The following is a 22,700-nucleotide window of genomic DNA, read 5'->3' on the forward strand; positions in this document are numbered from 1 at the left end:
GAGGTTAGGGCGAATAATCATCTTGATTTTGTGGTCAATTGAATTCTTAACTTCTTAAGCTCAAGAACACAACAAGAAGACAGCAGCAGCAGCAGTAGGAAAAGCTGTCGGAACTCGACACGAGATACGAGAGAAGTAACTTGAGGGCGTGCCACATGGATGACAGTGCAAAGTGGACGCTGTGTTGAAGAGTAAGCAGAGGGGGACGTGGGGAAAATAGCGGCACTTGTGGGCGCTCAACAGCTCACAACGAAAATGACTGACCAGAAAATGTGTTGCCTACTTATTGGCCATTGATTTTTGAAAATGGCCTCCACTCGCTTCCTCTCTCGCTCCCACTTCCTTTCTCTTTGTCTATCTCGAATGTGGTTCTACATGAAATTTGCCATATAATAGATGGCCAACCAGCTGCTTGTTTACTTTAACTAGAAGGCAGGCAAAGGCAATGACAAGAGGAGATGCCAAATAAGTATTAGCCAATTTTATGCCTTATGCTCTTTATGAGCCATAGCTGCTTGAGTCTGCTGCTTCACTGCCTTCGAAACACGCCGTGGCCAAGAAACGAAACCGGAAAAAGTCTTTACCCACAGCAATTTCCCAAAAGCATTTCCCTTCCCCCTCCTTCACTTCTCTTCACTTCAATCTTATTCTTGTTGTTACGTTTGTTTCGTGTACGAACATCTTTATGGGTAATTAAAACTTTTGCTCATTTTCGTATCGATTTCATTGGGTTGCTGCTTTGTTTTGCTTTTGTCTCAACGCCAATTAATTGCACTTCAATACCATTTCATCCCCATACCACTCTTCATCCGTTTACTCCCTCTTCTCTCTCTTTCTCTGTCTGTCCGTAAACTATTCTCGCCGCATAGTTTGCCGCACGTTCGAATGTGTTCTCGACATTATTGAAATGGATAACTCGAGTAGCAAGTTTTACATTCCATTTTGGCGGCCAAAAATTATTTTGGCTGAGAATGTTTTGCGCCCAAATTCAATTCGAGATTCGCGTTCGCAATTGTTTGTGGTTCTTCTTACATATTTCTCAATGTTTCCCAAAAGTTTTCGATAATTGGATAGGATTTATTGCATCGTGAGTTGCAACTTGCATTAACTGTGCAAACTGCGTCGAAAGTCGTTATCAGTAATTTGTTACTGGCAAATGCGATTTCACAAAATTTACTGTCGTACTCTAGACTTTTTTATTTCTAAAGCCTTAGCTGCTGTAAAGTAATAATGCACCAACTTAAATGATTAAGATTGGTTTAACAATGTAAGGATTATAACGACATAATACTAGAGTATACAGATCCGAACGATATTCAACTAGGGATAATTTACTTGAGATTTAGAAAATTAATTTCTATATAAATTCAATTTTATATTATTTTTATAATATTTGTATAATAAACTGTATTAAAACTGTGTGAAGAAAATAAATTTCTCTATAGGTAAATCATATAATATCTATGTCCTTAAATCTCAATAATAAGTTTTATAATAAATATTTGCGATACTAAAATAATAATAATTTCACATTATTTATTTTGGAAATAAATATTTATTTTGTTCATAATTACTAACAATATTAAGATATTTACATGTGGAATTAATTCCGTTGAAGTACATCTTTTAAGATCTACAATAAGTTGATTATAAAAAAAAATAATTTCAGCATTTTATTAAAAAATATATCCCTACTTCCTTATATATTGTATTATAATTATTAATATTTTAAACACAAATTACTTATGTTACTTACTTACTACTTTAAATTTCAAATTATCTTAAGTATTTATAATAATCTAAAATAAATTATAAATACTTAAATTTTCTAAGGATCCTGTCAATTCCAAAGAACTAGAAGAATAATAATAACTCAAAAGAATTCTATAACTTCTTTCTAGTTGAAGTTGTCAATTAAAAAAATTATTTTAAATATTTATAATTTATTTTAGCAAATTATAAATATTTCATTATAAATTCTTAAATTTCTAAGAACTAGAAAAATAATAATAACTCAAAAGAATTCTATAACTTCTTTCCAGTTGAAGTTGTCAATTTTATAACAATTTTATAATACCAAAATTTTCAAAGACTAATATTAAACATTATTAAGCCTAAGATTTATGCCTACCACGAAATATAAATGCTCTTGAGTGACTTTACAAAGTTATGTATGTTAGAATCCACTCTTCAATCTCTCAACAATTTGTAGTCAAATTATGGCCGCTAATCCGACTGCGATGTTCTCGACATTATCCTCAATGATAATGCGCAGCCAGCGGCAACTCGAAATTGTTGCTTTAACTAGCATTTAGGCTTATGGACCACACGTGGTGTCGTCTCGGAGTAGTGCCGGAGTAGTCTACCGTTCCACATTAAATGGTTGAGAGGGGGGAGGTGAGGTGAAAGCAGCTTTGCTGCATTAGCTTCGATGTTCGCAAATACTAAATGCCAAAGCCTTTACACAAATTTTCAAGAATTAGCGCCTCTCGCAACTCAACGCAACGGGGAGAACTGAATGAACTTCCGGCTTGTTTGTTTTTGGGGGAGCTTAAAACTACGGCCTACTTGAAGATGGAGACGGAAATGGAGATGGAGATGGAGAGGGGAAAACACACACATGCGTATGGATGGCTCCACATCAACATCGTCAGGCAAGACAAATTGTGCTTTGGTAGACTTCAGTTAATGCCACTCGACTCCTTCGATGTCCTCGCTTCGGGCGTCAGAACAAAAGGAACAAAGCAAAAGAAAAATCCATATTTTATTTTGATTATTTTCCGGCAGGTGTCTGGGCAGGTGTCGATTGCGTCCTTCTCGCTGAGTGTGTGTGTGTTTGTGTGTGGGCAGGGAAATTAAATTTAGCTCCACAGATTTCGCTTTCGTCAAGAGAGGAAGAGAGAGAGAGAGACAGAGAGAGAGAGAGAGAGAGAGTCTTTTCTTTCAGCGTCAATCAATTTGCTACGCAGCCAGACAAAAACAAGCCCACAAAAATGTGCCCAGTAATGGGAAAAATTATTGAATTTGTCAACGACGGCTGCAGGCAGTTTTTTTCTTTCCTGCTGCTTCTTCAGTCGATGATGTTGTTGTTGTTGCTGTTGTTGTTGAATATGGCTTAAAGCAGGCAGAAACAGCTTTAAGCCTGAGATTTATGCGTCTTTCGTAGGTGTCAGACAAACAAAATTATGGTTGAAAACGATTTTGTACCTTGCAGTCATACATCATCAAGTTCGCTGCTCGTTGTGTATCGCAGGGAGGAGTGGGGGGCCGGGGGATTGTAGCTACCCTCTGCCTAAAGTGTAACAACCCTCAACGGTAACAAATTTGTTTGCGACGTTTTTAAATTTCCCAAACACACACACAATGTGCGTGGAGCTAATGTAAATCGTGTATGTGTGAGTGCAAGGAGGCGGGGCTCTGAGGGGGGCCGCAGCACCTTATTTAGTCAAGCTTCCTCCCCCCCTCAGTGCTTGCGTCGCAGCAAATGATTTGTTGACAAAGAAATTTTTTAATAATTCACCAGGCAAAAGTGCCATTCAGCATAAGTGATGATGTAATTTTCACTAAAAATTGAAAAAATCTCCAAGCCTTAAACGCAGGCAACAACGACGATAGACGAGGACCAGAGAGAGAGAGAGAGGGGAGATGCGTCCCCTTCACATAAAATATGTTGCAACAATCTGTTGGCGCTCACATGTGTGTGTGTGTGTGCGTGTGTGCGTCTGACGATGATGAATGTTGCACGCATGCGTTGCACTGATTTGACTGACAGTCAAACTCACCTTCTGACGTTCCAATCAGCTCAGCACAGCTCAGCTCAGCTTCTGCTTTTGCTTCTGCTCCTGAAGCCAAAACACTCACTTCGCATCTTGATCCACAGCTTGAACGCAGTTTCTTGAAAGTCCTTTGAGATGCTCTTCATTCATTCTCACACTTTAACAGTCTGTCTAATACTTTTATAAATAGACCTTTCACATATTATGTTATTTATTATCAAATGCTTTCTTTGATAGTCGCTCTATCAGCTCTTTGCAATGTTTGATTAAGAATAACTTGTTAGGCTGTCCAAAAAAAGGTTGTTGATTTATATACGCTTCTAACTATTCCTATTTTTATTTAGTCTTTCATATTATCTTCAAAACTATTTTTCCCCAGAAATATCCCCGCCTTAAAGAATCTTTCTTAAAATAAAATTCTATATTCTTTTTATATTAATTCACGATAAGAATAATACAATTTACTACAGAGTTTAGAATATTTTATTTTTTAATAAAAACTTTTTTGGTCACGATTTTATATCATTTTTTTCAGTTGTTAAATAACTATTATTGTTGATGCTGGTGTTAATTAGAATATTATTATTTAAATGATCAAATAGGAAGAAGTAGTTTTAGTATCTATATACATATTTGTATGTATATAGTATATGTATATAAATTACAATTTATAACATACCATCATCAATCTTTGTATAAAATAGTTGAGTTTCGTTTCCAACTTAATATAACCAGGAATGAGTTGTTTATTTTATATTCAGATTTAACCTCCTTCTGAATATAAAATAAAACTTGGTTTGCGCCTGGAAATATGCCTCAAGTTTTAACATTTACAAAGTTATTTGATCGTTCACGATAAGAATAATACAATTTATTGCAGAATTCAGAGTTTTGTTTTATTTCAAAAAAGTTTTCTGCCCACGAGTTTATAATCATTTTGATACGTCAGTATACTGTAATCTATATTTACTACTAGGCATGTTGGCATGCACTATTGCCCGCGTTCAAATTTGATACCAGAAATATGTACATATTTTATAAATATATTTATTTGTTTATTTATATTTAATAACATTCGCATAAAAGTGACTACTTGAAGAGGCCGGTCCCCTTAAAAGAGTTTGTACTTAATTAAAGTTATTTTGTACTCCAACCGCGAACTAAATTTTGTTTCTGAACTTAATTAAACTTATATGTAATAATTTATTTACACACTATATTTATATTGTTGAATAAAAAAATTATACAAATTATAGTATCATAGTTTTCACATTTATTATGAAAGCCCCGTTTGCGAAGTGGTTTTTTGCAATACAAAAGTATTTCTTAAAAAATTTTGACCACTTTTATTCGATCGGATCCAAATTTTCAGGAATCATAAATTAATCACAGCTCTAGCTTTAAAATAAGTTAGAAAGCTACATTCTTGTGTGCAAGGACAAAAATACTTATGCAATGGTAATGGTATATTTGGTATATTGATGTGGAGTATACTATGGAGTGCAAAATATACCAAATTGTCAGCCAATTCAACTAAGACACCTAGTAAGTAGAGTTCTTTGCCAATACAAAAGTATTTCTTAAATAACTTCGACAACTTTTATTCGACCGCAGCCAAATTTGCTGGAATCATAAATACATCGCGGCTCCAGCTTTAAGATAACGCTAGTTATTTGTTCCCGATTTGGGAGTGCGTAAGTGGGCTTGGCAAAAATTTGAAACAAACTTGATCTGCGTGCTAAAATACCAAGTGCTGTAAAAAATTAAAGCTGAATCTCTCATAGTCTCGGAGATCTAGGTGTTTATTCAGACGGACAGACAGACTGCCGGACAGACAGCCAGACAGTCTCAGCTGTTGTCGCAAAAACGAATATATATGTTTATACTTTATGGTATCGGAGAAGACTCCTTCTGTCTGTTACATCATTTTCCTGCAGGTTCAAAGTTATAATACCCTTCTTTCCTATGGGCAATGGGTATGACAAACAATTGACCCTGAGTTTGAACTCTGATGCGCACACCTGCACATAGATATCAAAGTATTGTCATGTCGTCTGGTCGTATCTTTGATTTATTATTGATTTGCTGGTACGAATTTGTACGTTAGAAAAACAAAATCTTAATGATTATAAATTTAATTTGAAACATTTTGATAACACACGCGTTCGCCATCAGGCAGTTTATTAGCGTGAAAACCGCACGATGGATCAAGCTTGATTTACAGCCTGATAATAGACTGATAGTCTGGCCAGAGTATAAAAACCAAAAGCGTTCAACACTGATCAGTTATTCAACGGCAACATTATGAATCGTCTGGTTCTCTGCTCTCTCCTCGTCCTTGCGGGCATCGCCGCCTCCAGTGCTTCACCCGACACCGAGTTCCCATTCGGACGCATTGTGAACGGTCAGTCAACCACCATCGATGCTCATCCCTATCAGGTGTCGATTCAGACCATCAAGGGCTCCCACTTCTGCGGCGGCAGCTTGATCAACGATGACACCGTTGTCACCGCTGCCCATTGCATGCAATCCTACAAGGCCGCCGAGATGCAGGTTCGCCTGGGTTCCACTGCCCGCAACTCCGGTGGTGAGGTGGTCGGTGTGAAGAGCTTCAAGTTCCACGAAGGCTACAACAGCGCCCTGATGGTCAACGATGTGGCTGTCATCAAGCTAAGCTCTCCTGTGCGTCAGACTTCCTTGATCCGTGCCATTCCCTTGGCCTCGAAGACTCCCGATTCTGGAACTCCTGCTGTCGTCAGTGGATGGGGTACAACTTGCTTCTTGTTGTGCTCATCCCCCAACAACCTCATGGAAGTCGATGTGCAAATCGTGCAAGCTTCCGATTGCGGCTCTTCCGATTATGCTTATGGCTCCTCCAAGATCCTCGACACCATGGTCTGCGCCAACGGTGCCAATGACGAGAAGAAGGATGCTTGCCAAGGCGACTCTGGTGGCCCACTTGTGGCCAATGGAGAACTTGTCGGTATTGTCTCCTGGGGCAACGGCTGCGCCTGGACTAACTATCCTGGTGTCTATGCTGATGTTGCTTCCCTCAAGTCCTGGATCGAACTGACCTCAGACACATTGTAAAGAGCTTCAATAAAATGGTTTAGCCAAATGTTTCACACGAATTTTGAATTGTTGTTCAACTTATTTTTGTTTACCACTTCTGTTGTAATGGAAGGAATTGTGGAATTGTACATTAATCATATTTCGAGATGTTTTCAATTGCACTATTTATTAGAGTCATATTAAATATTACTATGTTTGTAATAAATATATATAGTGACATATCCACTAATTGAGTAGTGAGTGCGGTAATGGATATGTCACTATATATATATTAAATATATCACTATGTAAACGCGTAAAGTAGGTACAGACGAGAATAAAATACCCATTTTCAATAACATCAAAACTTTGCGGAGTTACCATAATACTAAAACATACCAATGGCCATATTTGGTAGATCGATATACTCTCATGTTTAAAATTGGGAACATCAACCAAAACATTTATGACTCGTTTTTAAATATTTGTTTAAAAAATTCTACATGTTTTATCTGATCGCCACTAAATTTTCAGAACTCATAAATGCTCTAGTTATTATTGTATATTGAGCCAACAAAAAAATGTATTTATAATATATTATAGTCTCTGAGTTCTAAACGAACATATTTATACTTTATACTGTCTGTTACGTACATTTCCTATAGGCACAAAATTATAGAACCCTTCCACCCTATAGATAACGAGTATAAAAATCCTTACTTACTACATACACGTGTTTTTTGCTTTGCCTGGTATATTTTGTCCTCTATGGTATATTACGAATGTAGTACTTAATATTTTTGTGGTATATTAATTATGTAAGTTTTAAGTTTAATAACACCGCAATATTTTGCTTTTATTCAAAATGGGTATCGAGTATCTTACAGTCATGCACACTCGACTGTAGCTTTGTTACTTGTTCTTCATAAATGCTACATTATGTATCTGATTCCAAACAAATTTTTAGGAGTCTTTTGTCATAAAGGCTCTAATAAAGGCTACTGTAATTATGATATTATTATTATTATTATATGATATATCAAAAATGTATGGTAAAGCTTTTGCAATATTAACAAGACACGTCAATAAAAATGTATATTTCAATCTATTATAGTCTCTGAGTTCTAAATGGATATGTATATTCTTAATAGGGTCGAAGCTACCACTTTCTGCCTGGAGGTACAAAGTTTTAATACCCTTCTACGCTATGGGCAACGGGTATAAAAACCCTTACTTACTACGTGTCTTTTGCTTTGGCTGACAATCTGTAATACTATATTAATACTCCAAATATATCCTTAGATATATTTTAATATCTTTGCGGTATATTAATTTGGTAAGTGTTAAGCTTAATACCGCACTGTTTTGTTTTTTTCAAATGGATAGCTGGTATCTCAGAGTCGAGTACACTCGATTGTAGCTGTGTTAATAATCATAGTAATAGCATAGAAATCATTTTGAAATACTAAAGTTGCTTTAATTGCATTTCAATATTTAATAAAAGTACCTTTACAAATTCTACGTACACCACAAGACAATTTACCAACTATTTTTCCAACTCATTATTGTTATTTGGCAGTCCTTGACTTATGTCATGTGTTGCCCGTCGCCCTCGTATGCGTCCCATCAAAGTCTAATGAAGCAGATGATGTTTGCTTGTTTCGTTTGGTGGAAGGTGGAAGGAGAAAGGTCATAATTGCAGCAGGAAAATGGATAGTTGACCACAAGTTGTAATGGGCTCCGTATTCGAGCTGAAGCTCCCCTCAATTTCCCCCCACAAAAACTGTCGAATCCAATGTTACCACATTTCTGTGGTAATGTGCATGGCTCATTAGTTTTTGCCTAATTTTAGATGCAGCAGCAGGCAGGAAGGCAAAAGGCAGCAGGCAGTAAAGGCGACTGCCTACTAATGGAATTCAATCAATTTTCATTTATTTCGATTACGAAATTCGCACCACCAACCACTGTCAAGTCGCCAGCGGAAAATGGCCACTTCATTGACCCAACTCCAACTCCGAGCACGATTTGTGTTTCGTCTTCCATCCGCTTTTTGGGGTTCGCCAAATGGGCACTGAAAAATTTCTTAATTATCCTGACGTGCTGAGGATGTTATTCAGTTGACACGCTCCATCAGCAATTCGTGCTAAAGCAAGACAAATGAGTGGAAGCCATCAAAATTTACACAACTTCTATTACTCTCTCTCTCTCTCTCTCTCTCTCTGTCTCTTTAAGAATACATTCTTCTTATCTTCAATTCGATTGTTCCATCGGTTCCATATTGTAAATTAAAATGCATCCTTCAATCTAACAAATGAAATGAAATAAATATTCGAAGAAAAAAAGGTTGAAACTGCTTCAAAGCACATAATCTGCTTATCGAGGGGCTCCAGACGCGAAGATCCCCTCTCTCTTTCTCTCTCTCTCACTCTTCCTCTATTTATTCATTACTCCCTTCGAGCCGAAATAAAAGAAAGATGCCAGAACCTGATTTGATTTCTCTTTTTGTCCAAAATCAAAATCAAAATGAAATTATATTTTCCTTTCATTTGCATTAATTTCTCCCTTTTCTTATTTGTTGTTTGCAGCAGCTTGAAAATGAAAATAAACAATTTCTTCAAACGAAACAATGCAAAAAATACTCAAGACTTGAGCGGGTTCTAACTGAAGCAACACAAAAGGAATTTCTTGCCCGACACCTGCTCCAATCCCATTCCAAAGAGTAATGCAAATTATTGTGCAACCGATAACTGTTAAAGATATAAATTGAAATACTATATATCGAATCGTATTGCCACTGAAACAAGTTCATTAAAAAGAAACGGATATATGACGAAGATTGAATGCTCTTTTAAAAGTAATAATTTTATTTAATATTAGTTTGCAAAAAGTAATATTACTTTATCAGAGCTAAGTTAGAGAGTAGAGTGTAGAATAAAGATTGTAAAGTGTAGAGTAAACAGTAAAGAATAGTGTAAAGTGTAGAGTGTAGAGTGTAGAGTGTAGAGTGTAGAGTGTAGAGTGTAGAGTGTAGAGTGTAGAGTGTAGAGTGTAGAGTTTAGAGTGTAGAGTGTAGAGTGTAGAGTGTAGAGTGTAGAGCGTAGAGTGTAGAGTGTAAAGTTTATAGTGGAAAGTGTAGAGTGTAGAGTGTAGAGTGTAAAGTGTAGAGTGTAGAGTCTAGAGTCTAGAGAGTAGAGTGGAGAGTTTAGAGAATAAACTCATTATGACATTCCTAGAAATACATATAACATTTTTATACATTTTAAATTAAATTTCATTAACAAAAAGTGCAATTTATTGTTTTGATTCAATATTGATTGATTGATATAATATCAAATATACAATAAAATTACTTTTTTTTAATTAAAATTAAATATATATTTGTATAATTAACATGAATCATATTAAAATATATTAAGTATTCTTAATTTAAAAAAAAAAAATATAAAATTCAAAGTTGATGTTTATAAAACAAACAACAAAAATAAAATAAATAAAATAATAATGAAATTTACTTTTAATTATGTAAATTTCAATTAATTTTTATGATTTAAAAATCGAAAAATCAAAATAAGAAATGATTAAACTATTCATATTCCTAATTTTTACATTTTTTATAGTTTTTAGCTTAAAAACTAAAAATTCAAGTTAATTTTTATATTAACAGAATAATTTATAGAAATGAAAAATTAATCTCAGTTGATTCTTAATCCGATAAAAACTTGAATACATATTCAGATCTATCCCATTTGGTTTGAATACATAATAAGAGTGTAAATAATATAGGCCAAGCACATTGAATAATTCATATAAATCCCCTGCAGGGTATTTTACACATTATGCAATTGAAGAGGCAAAAAGACCCTCAGCAGAAAAAAGAAGACAAGGAGGAGGAGTCGAAGTCCAAGTCGAAGTTGGAGTTACAGAAGACTGCGAAGAATCTGCAAGTGAAATCTTCATGACCACTGGCAATAGGCGCAGGATACATCCGAAAAAAAATAAAACAAAAATAAGGTAAGAGTAAGAGTTGAATAAGAGACGCAACTTGTGGCTCAATTATAATGAGAAAAGCAAACGAATTGGGAATAATTTTCAATTCACTTGTTTCCCACCTACATTCGTGGCATTTTGGCGGCGATCCCCCCGATGATATGACTTGTTTTGTTTTTGTTATTTCCATTTATATACACGGATGATATCACTTTATGCCTGCCCTTAGGCAGAGCAGTGAAGAGGAGACTTATAAAGCTGTTAATCTCTTTTCGAGATGGGCGTGGCTTGTTTGCCAAGCAGCGACTTGACCAAGTTAAGAATTGTGAGCACGCTAAAGTTTTAATAAAGATATTTCGTGAGTTACATAAGAAGATTTCAACATTTCAATTGCAGCTGCTCAAGTTAAAACATCTCTGAGGCCATCTCAAAAAAGTCTTCGAACTAAGAGAGCAAAGTGATTTAAGTTGAAATTGGAGTAAAATAATGAACACATATAATAATTTCCCAAATTCAACGTTCTTTTATCATTAAATAATTTTTATGATATTTTTTTATGGTTTAAAATTTTTAATATTTTTATTTTTATATATTTTTTAATATTAATATACATGAAGAAAACATTACAAATCGAATTTAAAAATGTTTTATTTGTATTATTATTTAACTTATTTATAATGAATTTGGTTCCTGAAAAAATGTGTCCTAAAATGGTCAATAGTACATTTTTTAAACGCATTTTCAGCTGTTTGCAATTTTTTGAAAGTTGATCGTGGAATTGTTAAGAACGCAGAAATGCAAAGAATTTGAAGGCAAGTTCAGCATTCATTAATTGAACAGCTGCAAATAAATAAAATTGGGTAAATTCCGAAACCCAACATAAAGAAGAATAAAAATAATACTTGGACAGAAGTATCTTCATTCATTATATATTCGTTTTCATCAAACCAATATAACCATTATAACATTAACGAAACATAAATCCATAATAAATTGAGATGCTCCAGAACTTCAAGTAGTTCATCAAACTCAGTCATCTAATTAAAGTCCAGGGTATTCGAAGTTGAGCCGTACTCGAAATAACAAAGCATTTCAATGGGGAGTTTTTCATATTAATTAATTTCCATTTCCGTTTTGTTATCATGCGTACGCCGATTTTTTACCTTTATGCAGACTAAGCAATTAATCAAGTTTAATTACGCCAACGTTAGGAGTTAGCAGCAACAGCAGCAGCAGCAGCACCCAAGAGAAGCCCAAGAGATTCTAGGCAACGTATTTTGGCCGCATTAATCACTTGAATATGCTAACATTTCTCATGTGTTCGTGGGCAAATGGGAAAATGGTCGTAAGTGGGGAGGAGGAAGGACTCGTAAGATAAGAGAAAGGAACTCGCACGTAAACAATGCATTTAAATATTTGCACAGCCAAATACACAAAAAAAAAAACAAAAAGGGAAAACGACCTCGTTGTCAGATCATCGTTTAATAGCCGGAAATCGCCATGTAAAAGTTTGCTCAAGTATTTCTTAACGGAAAACTTATTTCGAATATCTTGGTGCCCACTTAAAGTCCACAGCGTTGATACGCACCTTAGCGAGTGCATAAACCACTTTATAGCCTGTCAAAAGCTGAGTGCTATGAGCGACTATAAAAAGTATGTTGTGTAGCAACCCTCGAAATTCGTTAATAATTTTTCGAGTTCGAATATTTAAATAACAATTTTTTTGAATGGAATTTTGTGAATCGCAATTAAGTGTAAATGGTACTTAATAGTTCAAAATAATTTTTAAATAATAAATGTAAAGCCTTTTTAGGTTTAGATTTTTAGCTTGGCGAACACCAAGCAACGCTTTTTGTAGTGCGAATGTATTAATAATTCCCCATTGAGCATGTCATCTGATACGATAACCTCCAAGTTTGTGTTTAATTGGCCGTAACATTGTGTATATGAACAGTTCACAGCTGCAATTTAACAACAGTAAAATGGATTTTTATTGTTTCAGAAACAATTCAGTTGAAATTTATATGTGAAACATATAGATATGATAGCATATGTGTTCCACCTCCTCGCGTTCAATACTATTTCCCCACACAAATTCCACATGGCTCCACATGTCTGTCAAAATTGCCAAAAGCAACAATAATAGCAGCTACTACAATAACAACAGATGTTCAGAGCTGCGCGAAAAGGTAAACGAGTTGCGCTCGTGAGAGAGGATCCGAAGGCAAACAGAGAGAGTACGAGAGAGAGAGAGCCATGTAATTGCCCCAATACGTAAATGTGTGCTTGTATATACTACTGGGTGAATGTCTGTATGTATATGTGTAGGAGGCATGTAACACTGACTATGACCTCAAACCACCCACAGCTAGTATGTGTGTGTGAGTTAACAGCGGCACTTACACATTAGCAGCGTCTTTGCATTTCTGAGCAAATATTTTTGCATGCCTGACGTCAGTTGCTCGAAAATTGTTGTTGCTGCATTGCTGATGTTTGTTTGTAGATTGTTGTTACTTGGTTATGGCTTTGACTGCAGCTATTGTTGTTGTTGTTGTTGTGCCCACAAAAGGTGCGCTTACAATTTTCTCCACTTTCTACAAGAAAAATGTGAGAAATCAAAAAGATGCCACCGACATGAGTCTGTGAGTATGCGTGTTTAAATAGACACACACACACGGACCCATGTAAAGGTTTCCATGTGTATGTATGTGAATCTTGCCACAAAGTTCATTGGGAAAGCAACTTGATACTGAGTTTGATGTTGAAATAAAAATAGACCGCAATTTATTGATAAAATCAATCAAAATGAAACGCTGATAACTTGCTCTCCATTTTCTATCCAAACAATGGCCACCCATTCACAACAGATGGCTGCTGTATAGGGCAGTAAACAACAGTACTATAACTTCGTCGGCGTCGGCGTCGTCGTCGTCGTCGGCGGCATTCAATTGATGCAAAGTATCAAAGCGTACAAAGCATGCGTGGTTTCAATTGCCCATCGTGGTTGGTGGGGGGATGGAGTGGAAGACGGAGCACGAAGCGCGGAGAGATCGACGCAGAGTCTAAGACGTATTTTCATGCTGAAAAACGTTCAATATATTTGTTTACAATTTACAACTGCTTGGGATCCACACAAACACACACTCGCAGACTGCGAGAGAGCGCAAGTGAGAGAGCGAGGTGCTCCATTCTAGACAGCAAAGAGTGCAGCCACACGGTGAGAGTGCCGAATGAGTATCTGTGCTGACCGTTTATTGTGATTAACTATCTGTGCGCGTGTGTGTGTGTTTAATTTTGTCGGGGGATGACATCACCGCACGCTGCTGTCACAAAGTTCGCACACTATCTTTGCTCTCCAAGTGGCGCGCTCTTTTTCTCTCTCCAAACACCTTTGCAAAACATACACGAGTGCATGTGTGTGTGGAGTACAGTGGCCTCATACTCGCGCATAAAATACACGCACAAATTATTTAAAAATTACATATGTGAGCGCATATTTATTATGTAGCTTCGTCGAGTTTAGAAATTGTTTATTTAATATTTAAATACTGGCCATGTGCAACAAGTGACAATCAGCAGAACAACACTGTGCACTATACTCAACTCGAGTGGATTTGTTTGTTGACCAGCAAAGCGAACGGCAAGAGAGAGAGAGCAAGTAAGCAAAGAGAGCCAGAGAACGCCAACGCTGACTTGGCTGGCTTTTTATGGCTAGCGCACGAAACTTTGTATGTGTGAGTGAGTGAGATTGGTTGTGTGCGCTGTCTGCTGCCTTAGACCTGGGGGTCTCTCCATCAGTTCAATCAGTCGTTTGGAATTCGCCAAACTATGCGGTCGCAGTACGAAGATAGTGCCGCCGTGTCTACGGATAGCAAGTACCACACTAGCTATAGTTATAATAGCAGCAATAATAATAACAATAATTACCATAATGGTAATGGCAATGGTATACCATATCATGCGCGCGAAAATTCGTTGCCATTTAGCTACGGCATCGCGACAACATCGACGCCGCTGCGAAAAACGCCAACGCCGACGCGGGCAGATAGTTTTCTCGACTTTGACTACGGCATAGGAAGTGGCAACAAATCAACAAGCAACAACAACGTGTACAATAACAACAACAATAATCATCAACATCACAATAATAATAATAATAGCAGTAGTAGTAATAATAATAGTAACGGTGATATGATAAAGCCGCAGCCACGTTTAACGAGCCCTTTGCTAGTGCGCAAAACACTCGGCAGCCGCAATCCGACAACAACAACAGCAACAAACACGAATACCATATCGAATACCTATCATTATGGCGGGGGGACGACGTCGGCGACGGCGACGCCGCCACGCGCTGACTTTGAGCAGCTGCTGCGCGAGCGACGCGACAAAGTCTACAACGAGTATCGCTCCAAGGAACTAGTTCCGGAACGAGTGCCGCCCACGCCGCCGCAGCGGCGTCAAAGTAACAGTTACAACAACGGACAGCAGAGCAAATACAATTATGATTTTGAGTTCAATTTGAACCTCGATGACGTCAGCGAGCAGCGCAGTCCGCTGCCATATCACACACGCAACATTGAGGTGGACCAACGGCAGCGGCAATCACAACCGCAGCTGCATCAGGACATGGATGTGCCCGATGGTGCTATTCGAGGTGGTAGTCGTCGCTTAGAATCCACAATTGTGGAACGCAATTATCACACAATTAACAACGGCTACAGCAAAAACAACTACAACAGCTTGGAGCGACCTCCAATGGAAGTGACACACAAACGACTGCAACAACAACAACAACAACAGCAACAACAGTTGGAGCACATTTATGGTCAGAACCAGCTGCATCTGGAGACGCAGCAGCAGCAGACACGCAGTCGTCGCGATCTGTCGCCCATTTATGCCACCAGCAGCAAACGCACCACAACAACAACAACAACAACAAATGCGGCTGCAGCTGCTCCAAATAGCAATGGCCAAGCGGATTACCTGTTGACGACGCCCAGTCCAACCAGCCGACCGGAGACGCCCGCTTTTCCGGTGACGCCACGCACACCATTTGCAACCGGATCTGGCTCCATCTCCGGTCAACGCATCTCGCCCACCAGCGAGTCCATCTACCAGACCATGGGACCCCGTCAGCCAGTCAATTCGACGCCCTCGCCCACCTTTGAGGTGGCCGCCGATCTGGTCAAATTCGCCCGCAACTCGGCCAAGTTCTGGTACAAGGCAACACTGTCCCGCGAGGATGCCATAGCCCTGCTGTTGAATGCCCCGCCAGGCACATTCCTGGTCCGGGATTCCACCACCTATAAGAATGCCTATGGCCTGGTGTTGCGTGTGGCACAGCCGCCAGCTGGCAGCCAGGAGCTGGTGCGTCACTTTCTCATTGAGCCGACGCAACGTGGCGTCCGCTTGAAGGGCTGTGCCAATGAGCCGGTCTTCACCTCGTTGTCGGCGCTCATCTATGAGCATTCCATCAACCAGCTGGCACTGCCCTGTCTACTCCGCATCCCCGAGGCGGACGTGGTGCCCGCTCTGGCGGCCACAACTCCCGCCCAGCAGCAGCTGCTCACCCATGGAGCTGCCACAAATGTCCTCTGGCTGTTTAGCTGCGACACCGAATCCCTCACGGGCAACGAAGCCATTCGCAAGGCCATCCGGACGATGTACGAACAACGCACGCTCCCGGAGACAACCGAGGTGCACTTCAAGGTGTCGGGTCAGGGCATCACTTTAACCGATAATACGCGCAAGAAGTTCTTCCGCAAGCATTACACCGCCGATGTGATATCGCATTGTGCCATCGATCCGGAGAATCGGATGTGGACGAGTCCCAATGATACCGAGAAGAAGACCATCTTTGCATTTGTGGCTCGCAGATCACACAGCTCCAAGGATAATCAGTGCCATGTCTTTTGCGATCTGAGTGTCGCTCAACCAGCAGCAGCGATTGTCTCCTTTGCCAATCGCACGCTGCCCACGGAGAAGCAGCGCAACTATGTCCTCTGAGCAGGATTCGGCTGACGCAACGAAGAAGCTTTTGGCCCTAATCGAATAGCTGGGTGAGTTCCAAACCAATTTCCTTCAATATGCACCAAATGAGCTGGGTGCGGCATCCGTGGATGGCCATTAAAATACAGTGGGACATCGATAGGGTCAATCTATAGTATAGTTTTATAGGGCACATCAATGACCTCAAGAAAGTTCTTCGAAATGTAGAGCACATGGGTTACAATTAGATCAATTGAATCATAATCATCCAAACTTTGAAATATATGGATTTACATATGTATGTAAATAATAAATTTATTAAGATATTTTATGTATCAAAAATATTCAATTTTTTAAGAACAATAGAAATCTTAATCAAGTTACTATATTGTTGCGATGTGAAGCGTTACATTTAATAATAAAATAAATTAAAAAGTAACTTTTACCGCATCAGATAATTTGTTTTAGCTAATTCACAAATTATATGCAATGAATACAATTAGTGAAAATGTTAAATGTATTCTAAAGATTTTTGTAGATATATTTTAGATACATTTTTCATACCTGTTTTCAAAAAAGGTTTAACTCGAGAGGTAATCTTTGTCACTGGGAATTCTCTCATATTTTTACAATAATTTTTATTTTACAATTTTTATTCTACAAATAAAAATAAAGGATAATCTTCTATCCCAAAGGTACAATTTATTTAGATACTATATGTAACTAAAAGATGCGATTCATTTCAGAAAGAAGTTTTATACTGAAAACTAAACTATACCACTTGCAATCAGTTCTGGTAGAAAATTCAAGTTTCAACATGTCTTTATTTATAAATATATAATATATACTATATACCAATAGCTAACATACATTTTGCATTTCGAGATTCAATCTTGGCTTGTATAAAACCGAACGGTTTCATTACCTATAGTATTCACTGTACGTGCAAAACTTCCATAATCTTTGGCGTTAAATGGGAAACGAATAAAATTGTTTCAGTTTCTCGCGTCTTCTTTTGGCTTTTCCCGTGGCTCGAACTGTTTCATTTTTTTGTTTTGTTTATGTGCTTTACATTATGTCCCGCCTCACGCCTTCCCGCTGCCTGTTTGTTTGTTTTATGGCCTTCATATATGCGCATATGTATTTGTATACACATCGATACAAAACGCATGTTTGTGTGTGTGTGTGTCGAGCCATATAAAAACTTGCTAACATTCCTGATATTAGTTTTTCGCAACGGAAGTTTGTGTCATGACTCAGTTGCCCACTATAAAATGCGTTGAGCGATGTAGAATATAAACTGAATTGATTTTCAATCTAAATCTGTGAGGGCGTCTGCTTAGATTATGCCCGCACATTCGTATATACAAATATGACAGACAGGTAGAGATATACATATGTGCATATGTATGTAAATCTATTTATCGTTTTTTTATACATTTGATTAATTTTCCACACGTCATGGTCATGCGCTGAGGTCGCCAGATAAGGCCCACTGTGCAAAGCTGCAAAAAGAATGAAGACCATTGTATACTCTGTACTTATTCATACGTTTTTGTTATGTAGGATTTTTGTTGTAAAATGAATCAATGCATTCTTTATGGTTTTTTTTTTTAAACTGAAAAACATTCAGCTTAATATTCACTTAAATCAAAGGTAACTTTGAAAGGTATATAAAACAAAAAATTATATTAAAGAAAAGAAATGTTGATCAATAAATAAGAATAAGATATTTTCATAAAATGAATATTTAAAATATATGAATACATTAAATATTTAAACACGTTTAACGGAGATAAAGTTCATTAACCTATGAATATTGTGCATCAAAAACAGATCGTAAGCAAATATTACACTACTATGAATATTATAGGATATTTAATTCTTAGGTGCAGAACTTTTTCTTGCCTCTGATTACAAATTTTCGTTTTGTTATCTACCGGTTAAAGTATGTCATTGACTTCAACTAAGTATATGAGCAATATACCCGATATCTGAGAATAGAACGGAACTGTTTTCGAGTGAAAGTTATATAATATTATTTCAATGTGCTTATCTGATTTTCGCATTGAGTCGCTGCCTTAAGAAAAAGATTTAAAATGAATTATATTCACTTTTAATGAATTCATTTCGATTGTGTTCTAGAAACGATCGAATTGTTTCTCCTATCACACATAATTTAAATTTTCTAAATTTATTGAGATCTATGCGGGCAAATATACTCAAGGCAAAACATTTCATATCTTTGGAATTTTTTCAACTAAATAAATAAACAAATACAGACAGATATAAAGCATTAGTTGGCATTGGTATATAGCGCAAAAGTTTAAATAAATTCATTTGGAATCCGCATTTGGTCGAGAGTCAATTGCGCATTTGAGAAAAATCTACGAAAAAAAATTAATTCCAGACGTGTTTTCGTTACCATACATATGTATTTATTTTGATGGCTTCGCGCGATTTCGCCGAGAACCAACAGTAAAAATAACTGTAATATTCTAAAAATAAAATACAATTGTTAAGGCTGAGTGAACATTCGACCCAGACGTCAGTTCTCTTTTTTAGTTATTGTTCCCTTGTGATCTACAATTAAGCAATTAAAATTTATATAGTATAGAGATTAGAGCGATTATACGAAATTTTTATACTTAATGCCGTTTTTTACATCAATTCTTTTCATGTTTGTTTCAGGCGAATTCCCGTTAAAACTGGCCAGTGTTGTACAACGTATATAAATAACATATGTCACTTAAATACATTAATATTAAACGATAAATCGAATGACAAAGTGATGTCAGTTAAAAGTTATGTGTCGCACACACACATTTATTTATATTAAATGGGCAGAACTTGAATTAGTTAAATGCACAGTGTGGCAAAGCACATTGTATAATTTGAAATCTGTGTTGAATCATAATCAATGTATCTTGAGCAATTTATGGCAGTAGTATATGTATTTAAATGTGCTAAAAACAATATAATTGTATATACAACAAAAATTAATCATAAGTTTCGAAAAGAATATTCAACGAGTTTAGAATTTATATTTATCGTGTGCTTTGTTTCGTTCACTTTGTAGTGCCGTGTTTTTAATGTTGTGGGATAACTAAAAATAAAACAGAAAACAAGCTATTAAATGTAATTTAATTATGGAACGAAAGCTAATATATATGAACATTAATTTTAAATCTTTATACTAATAATTTGTTAATCTACGAAAAGAACTATGCCATGTGCATATATTGATTAATACCTGCTTTAGATCTAAGTTCGACTAATACAGACAGCTTATAAATAAAGTGCAATGATGTTGAAGATAAATGAATAATTTGAAAATCCGAAAAGATCAACAGCGCCATCTGTGGGTCAGAGTAAGTAGTATAAATATGGGATTTATTCGTTATTCTTTTACGCAATTAAATGACGTAGTCCCTGTTTTGGTATTCTACGTTATTCCGCTCATAGGGGAATGGAATAACGTAGAATCCCCATATACATATATAAATTACTATCTCGAATCCCTCAGGGAAGTCGCGTTATTCACTTACGATAAGTATTTTCCGTAACGATAGGAATTCTCCGTTACTCATTTTTCACCATGTTTGTATACTACTAGAGTTGTCAACCAATTCATTCAAAATTTTATTTGCACATCTACAAATTTAAAAAGCTTAATAAACTGCCTAAACGATTTGATGCATATACGGTTAATTTGTTGCACAAAACCCTTTAGACAGTCCATTAATGCCAGGTGAACAGACAGTGGGCAATAAGCAGATAAATTGTGGCAATAATGACGGTGAAGATCATGACAGGAAAACCGATATACAAAAAGTGCCGAAAGTTGATGTCATAACCATGCTGCTTCGCTATGCCGCAAGTAACCACATTAGCCGAGGCACCAATCAGTGTTCCATTGCCGCCAAAGCAGGCGCCATAGACAAGCGACCAGATCAAGGGATGCAGCGATAAACCAAGGGACTTGTTTGTCCCCAACTTGATAACGAGTTTCAGCATCAGCGTCGTTATGGGAATGTTGTCCACAAACGCGGAGCTCAAGGCACTAAACCAGAGCACCAATAAAATGCTGACAACCATCTGCGAATCCTCGTCCACACCCATGATAATATCGGTGGTGATATCATTGATGCAATCGATCAATCCCATCACCACCAGACTCTCCATGAACACAAAGAGAGCAGCGAAAAAGACCAACGTAGACCACTCGACACGCTCCAGGATCGAGTCCACATCAGACCTATTGGCCAAAATGAGCAGCAGAAGAGCAGCTAGAATGGCCGACCAGGATAACATGATGCCCTTCAAGCCGGGTATCGAGCTGAGCAGGAAGAGGAACACCGCAATGCCCAAGGCGATGCAACATTTGATGAGCAGCGGCATATCCTTAATGCGTTGATTCTCCTTCAAATGCTTAAGCGTCTCCTCGAAATGTTCTTCACTCTTTGGCTGTTGCGTTTTCTCCATTTCCAGGCGCTCCCTCAACACCTCGATGTGCCTATGTATGGTATGACTATATTGCGTATCCTTGCTATTCTCTGCCTGCTTTTCGAGTGCCGCGATCGAGCGCAACAACTGATCGCCAGTGTCTTTAAGCTTATCCCGCGTCATGTAGTAGATCAACACGAAGCCAAGAAGCATGGCAACTAACACACCAGGGAAAACGTGCAGCACGAAGTTGCCGAAGTTGATTCCCGATTGGTGGATAAACGAGTTGGACACAATGATCACATTGGGTGGATCTCCCACTGGAGTCAGAGTCCCGCCAATATTCGAGAAGATAGCCACGCAGATGAGCACAACCAGCGTATTGATGGCCAACATTTCGCAGAGACGAATAGTCACCGGGACCATGAGCAGCACAATTGTCACATTGTCGAGGAAGGCGGACAGGACGCCGGTGAACATATACAAATAGAAGAGCAGACGCCAGATGTGTCCCTTAGACAGCTCATAGGCAAACACGGTCAGATAGTCAAAGGCACCCGTCTCCGAGACGATGGACACCATGATCATCATGCCAAAGAGCAGCATCAACGTTTCCATATCGATCCACTGGACGATCTCCTGCAACGATGGACGATCCTCCAATATGCAGAGCACTCCAATACCGCTGGTCGCCGCCATGAGGGCGGCAAATGTACGATCCGTGATATCGAAACCAATCAGCACATACAGCATGATGAGCAACAACAGTCCCAGCCACACACTGAGACTTTCATTGAACGGATTCGCATCGATCTTGATGGACATGCCCAATGGTTCTGTATGATGACTTAGCAGTGTCAGCTGCAATGTCGTATCCGGATTGCTCCATGCACGAATCACCATGCCTTTGTCCATCATCAGATCGCTAATGAATGCTCGCCTGAGATCATCGTCCAATTTGAATCTCTTCTTCACAGTGTTCAATTCAGTAGAGTCCGCCTCAGCGACATAGACTTTCCACACCCTGGATATCCAAGAGCTTTCATTTGATTTGTCATTAAACAATTCGATGGCAACGTCTATGGCTGACGGATTGTCGCGTGCAAACTTCGAATGCATTGTGGCTATCAAATCAATGTTGCCCTTCAGCTCCACACTGACCGAATCTCCAAGTGGATCTTCGTCTATTTCGACCACTTGCTTAGCATTGGGGTGAAGGGGAACGATAATCTCTTCAGATTTATGCGGTGGGGTTAGAATAATGTACACCGTACATATTGCCCATATGATAAGCAGGATGGCAATCTTTACGACTGAGAATATGAATTTGTGAAGCTCTCGACGGTGAAGCTGCTCCTCGGTTAAAATCCCATCGCGCTCCAAGAAGATTGAACGACGAATGCTAGAAGCTCGACGAGCACTGTAAGCCATAAAATAAATAAAACCGTTTTT

General features: G+C 37.9%; 4 protein-coding genes across 4 annotated transcripts in view; 2 read left to right on the forward strand and 2 right to left on the reverse strand.

Moving 5' to 3' along the window:
• LOC133836953 (uncharacterized) overlaps positions 1-22,700 on the reverse strand; it is a 65,577-nt gene that overhangs the window by 13,051 nt on the left and 29,826 nt on the right. The gene's annotated exons all lie outside the window — the stretch shown is intronic.
• Positions 6,052-6,907, forward strand: LOC133838057 (trypsin). The gene has a single exon (XM_062269007.1). The coding sequence runs from the start codon at positions 6,081-6,083 to the stop codon at positions 6,864-6,866; it is 786 nt and encodes a 261-aa protein (XP_062124991.1). The 5' UTR covers positions 6,052-6,080; the 3' UTR covers positions 6,867-6,907.
• On the forward strand, positions 14,611-20,146 carry LOC133836956 (tensin-3). Its single transcript, XM_062267586.1, has 2 exons — positions 14,611-16,873; positions 19,494-20,146. Exon 1 carries the CDS (start codon positions 14,643-14,645, stop codon positions 16,818-16,820), a length of 2,178 nt encoding a protein of 725 aa, XP_062123570.1. The 5' UTR covers positions 14,611-14,642; the 3' UTR covers positions 16,821-16,873; positions 19,494-20,146.
• On the reverse strand, positions 20,544-22,679 carry LOC133836692 (P protein-like). The gene has a single exon (XM_062267280.1). The coding sequence runs from the start codon at positions 22,677-22,679 to the stop codon at positions 20,544-20,546; it is 2,136 nt and encodes a 711-aa protein (XP_062123264.1).

This window comes from Drosophila sulfurigaster, chromosome 2R, assembly GCF_023558435.1.
Source record: "Drosophila sulfurigaster albostrigata strain 15112-1811.04 chromosome 2R, ASM2355843v2, whole genome shotgun sequence".
In the NCBI taxonomy this organism is placed as follows: Eukaryota; Metazoa; Arthropoda; class Insecta; order Diptera; family Drosophilidae; genus Drosophila; species Drosophila sulfurigaster.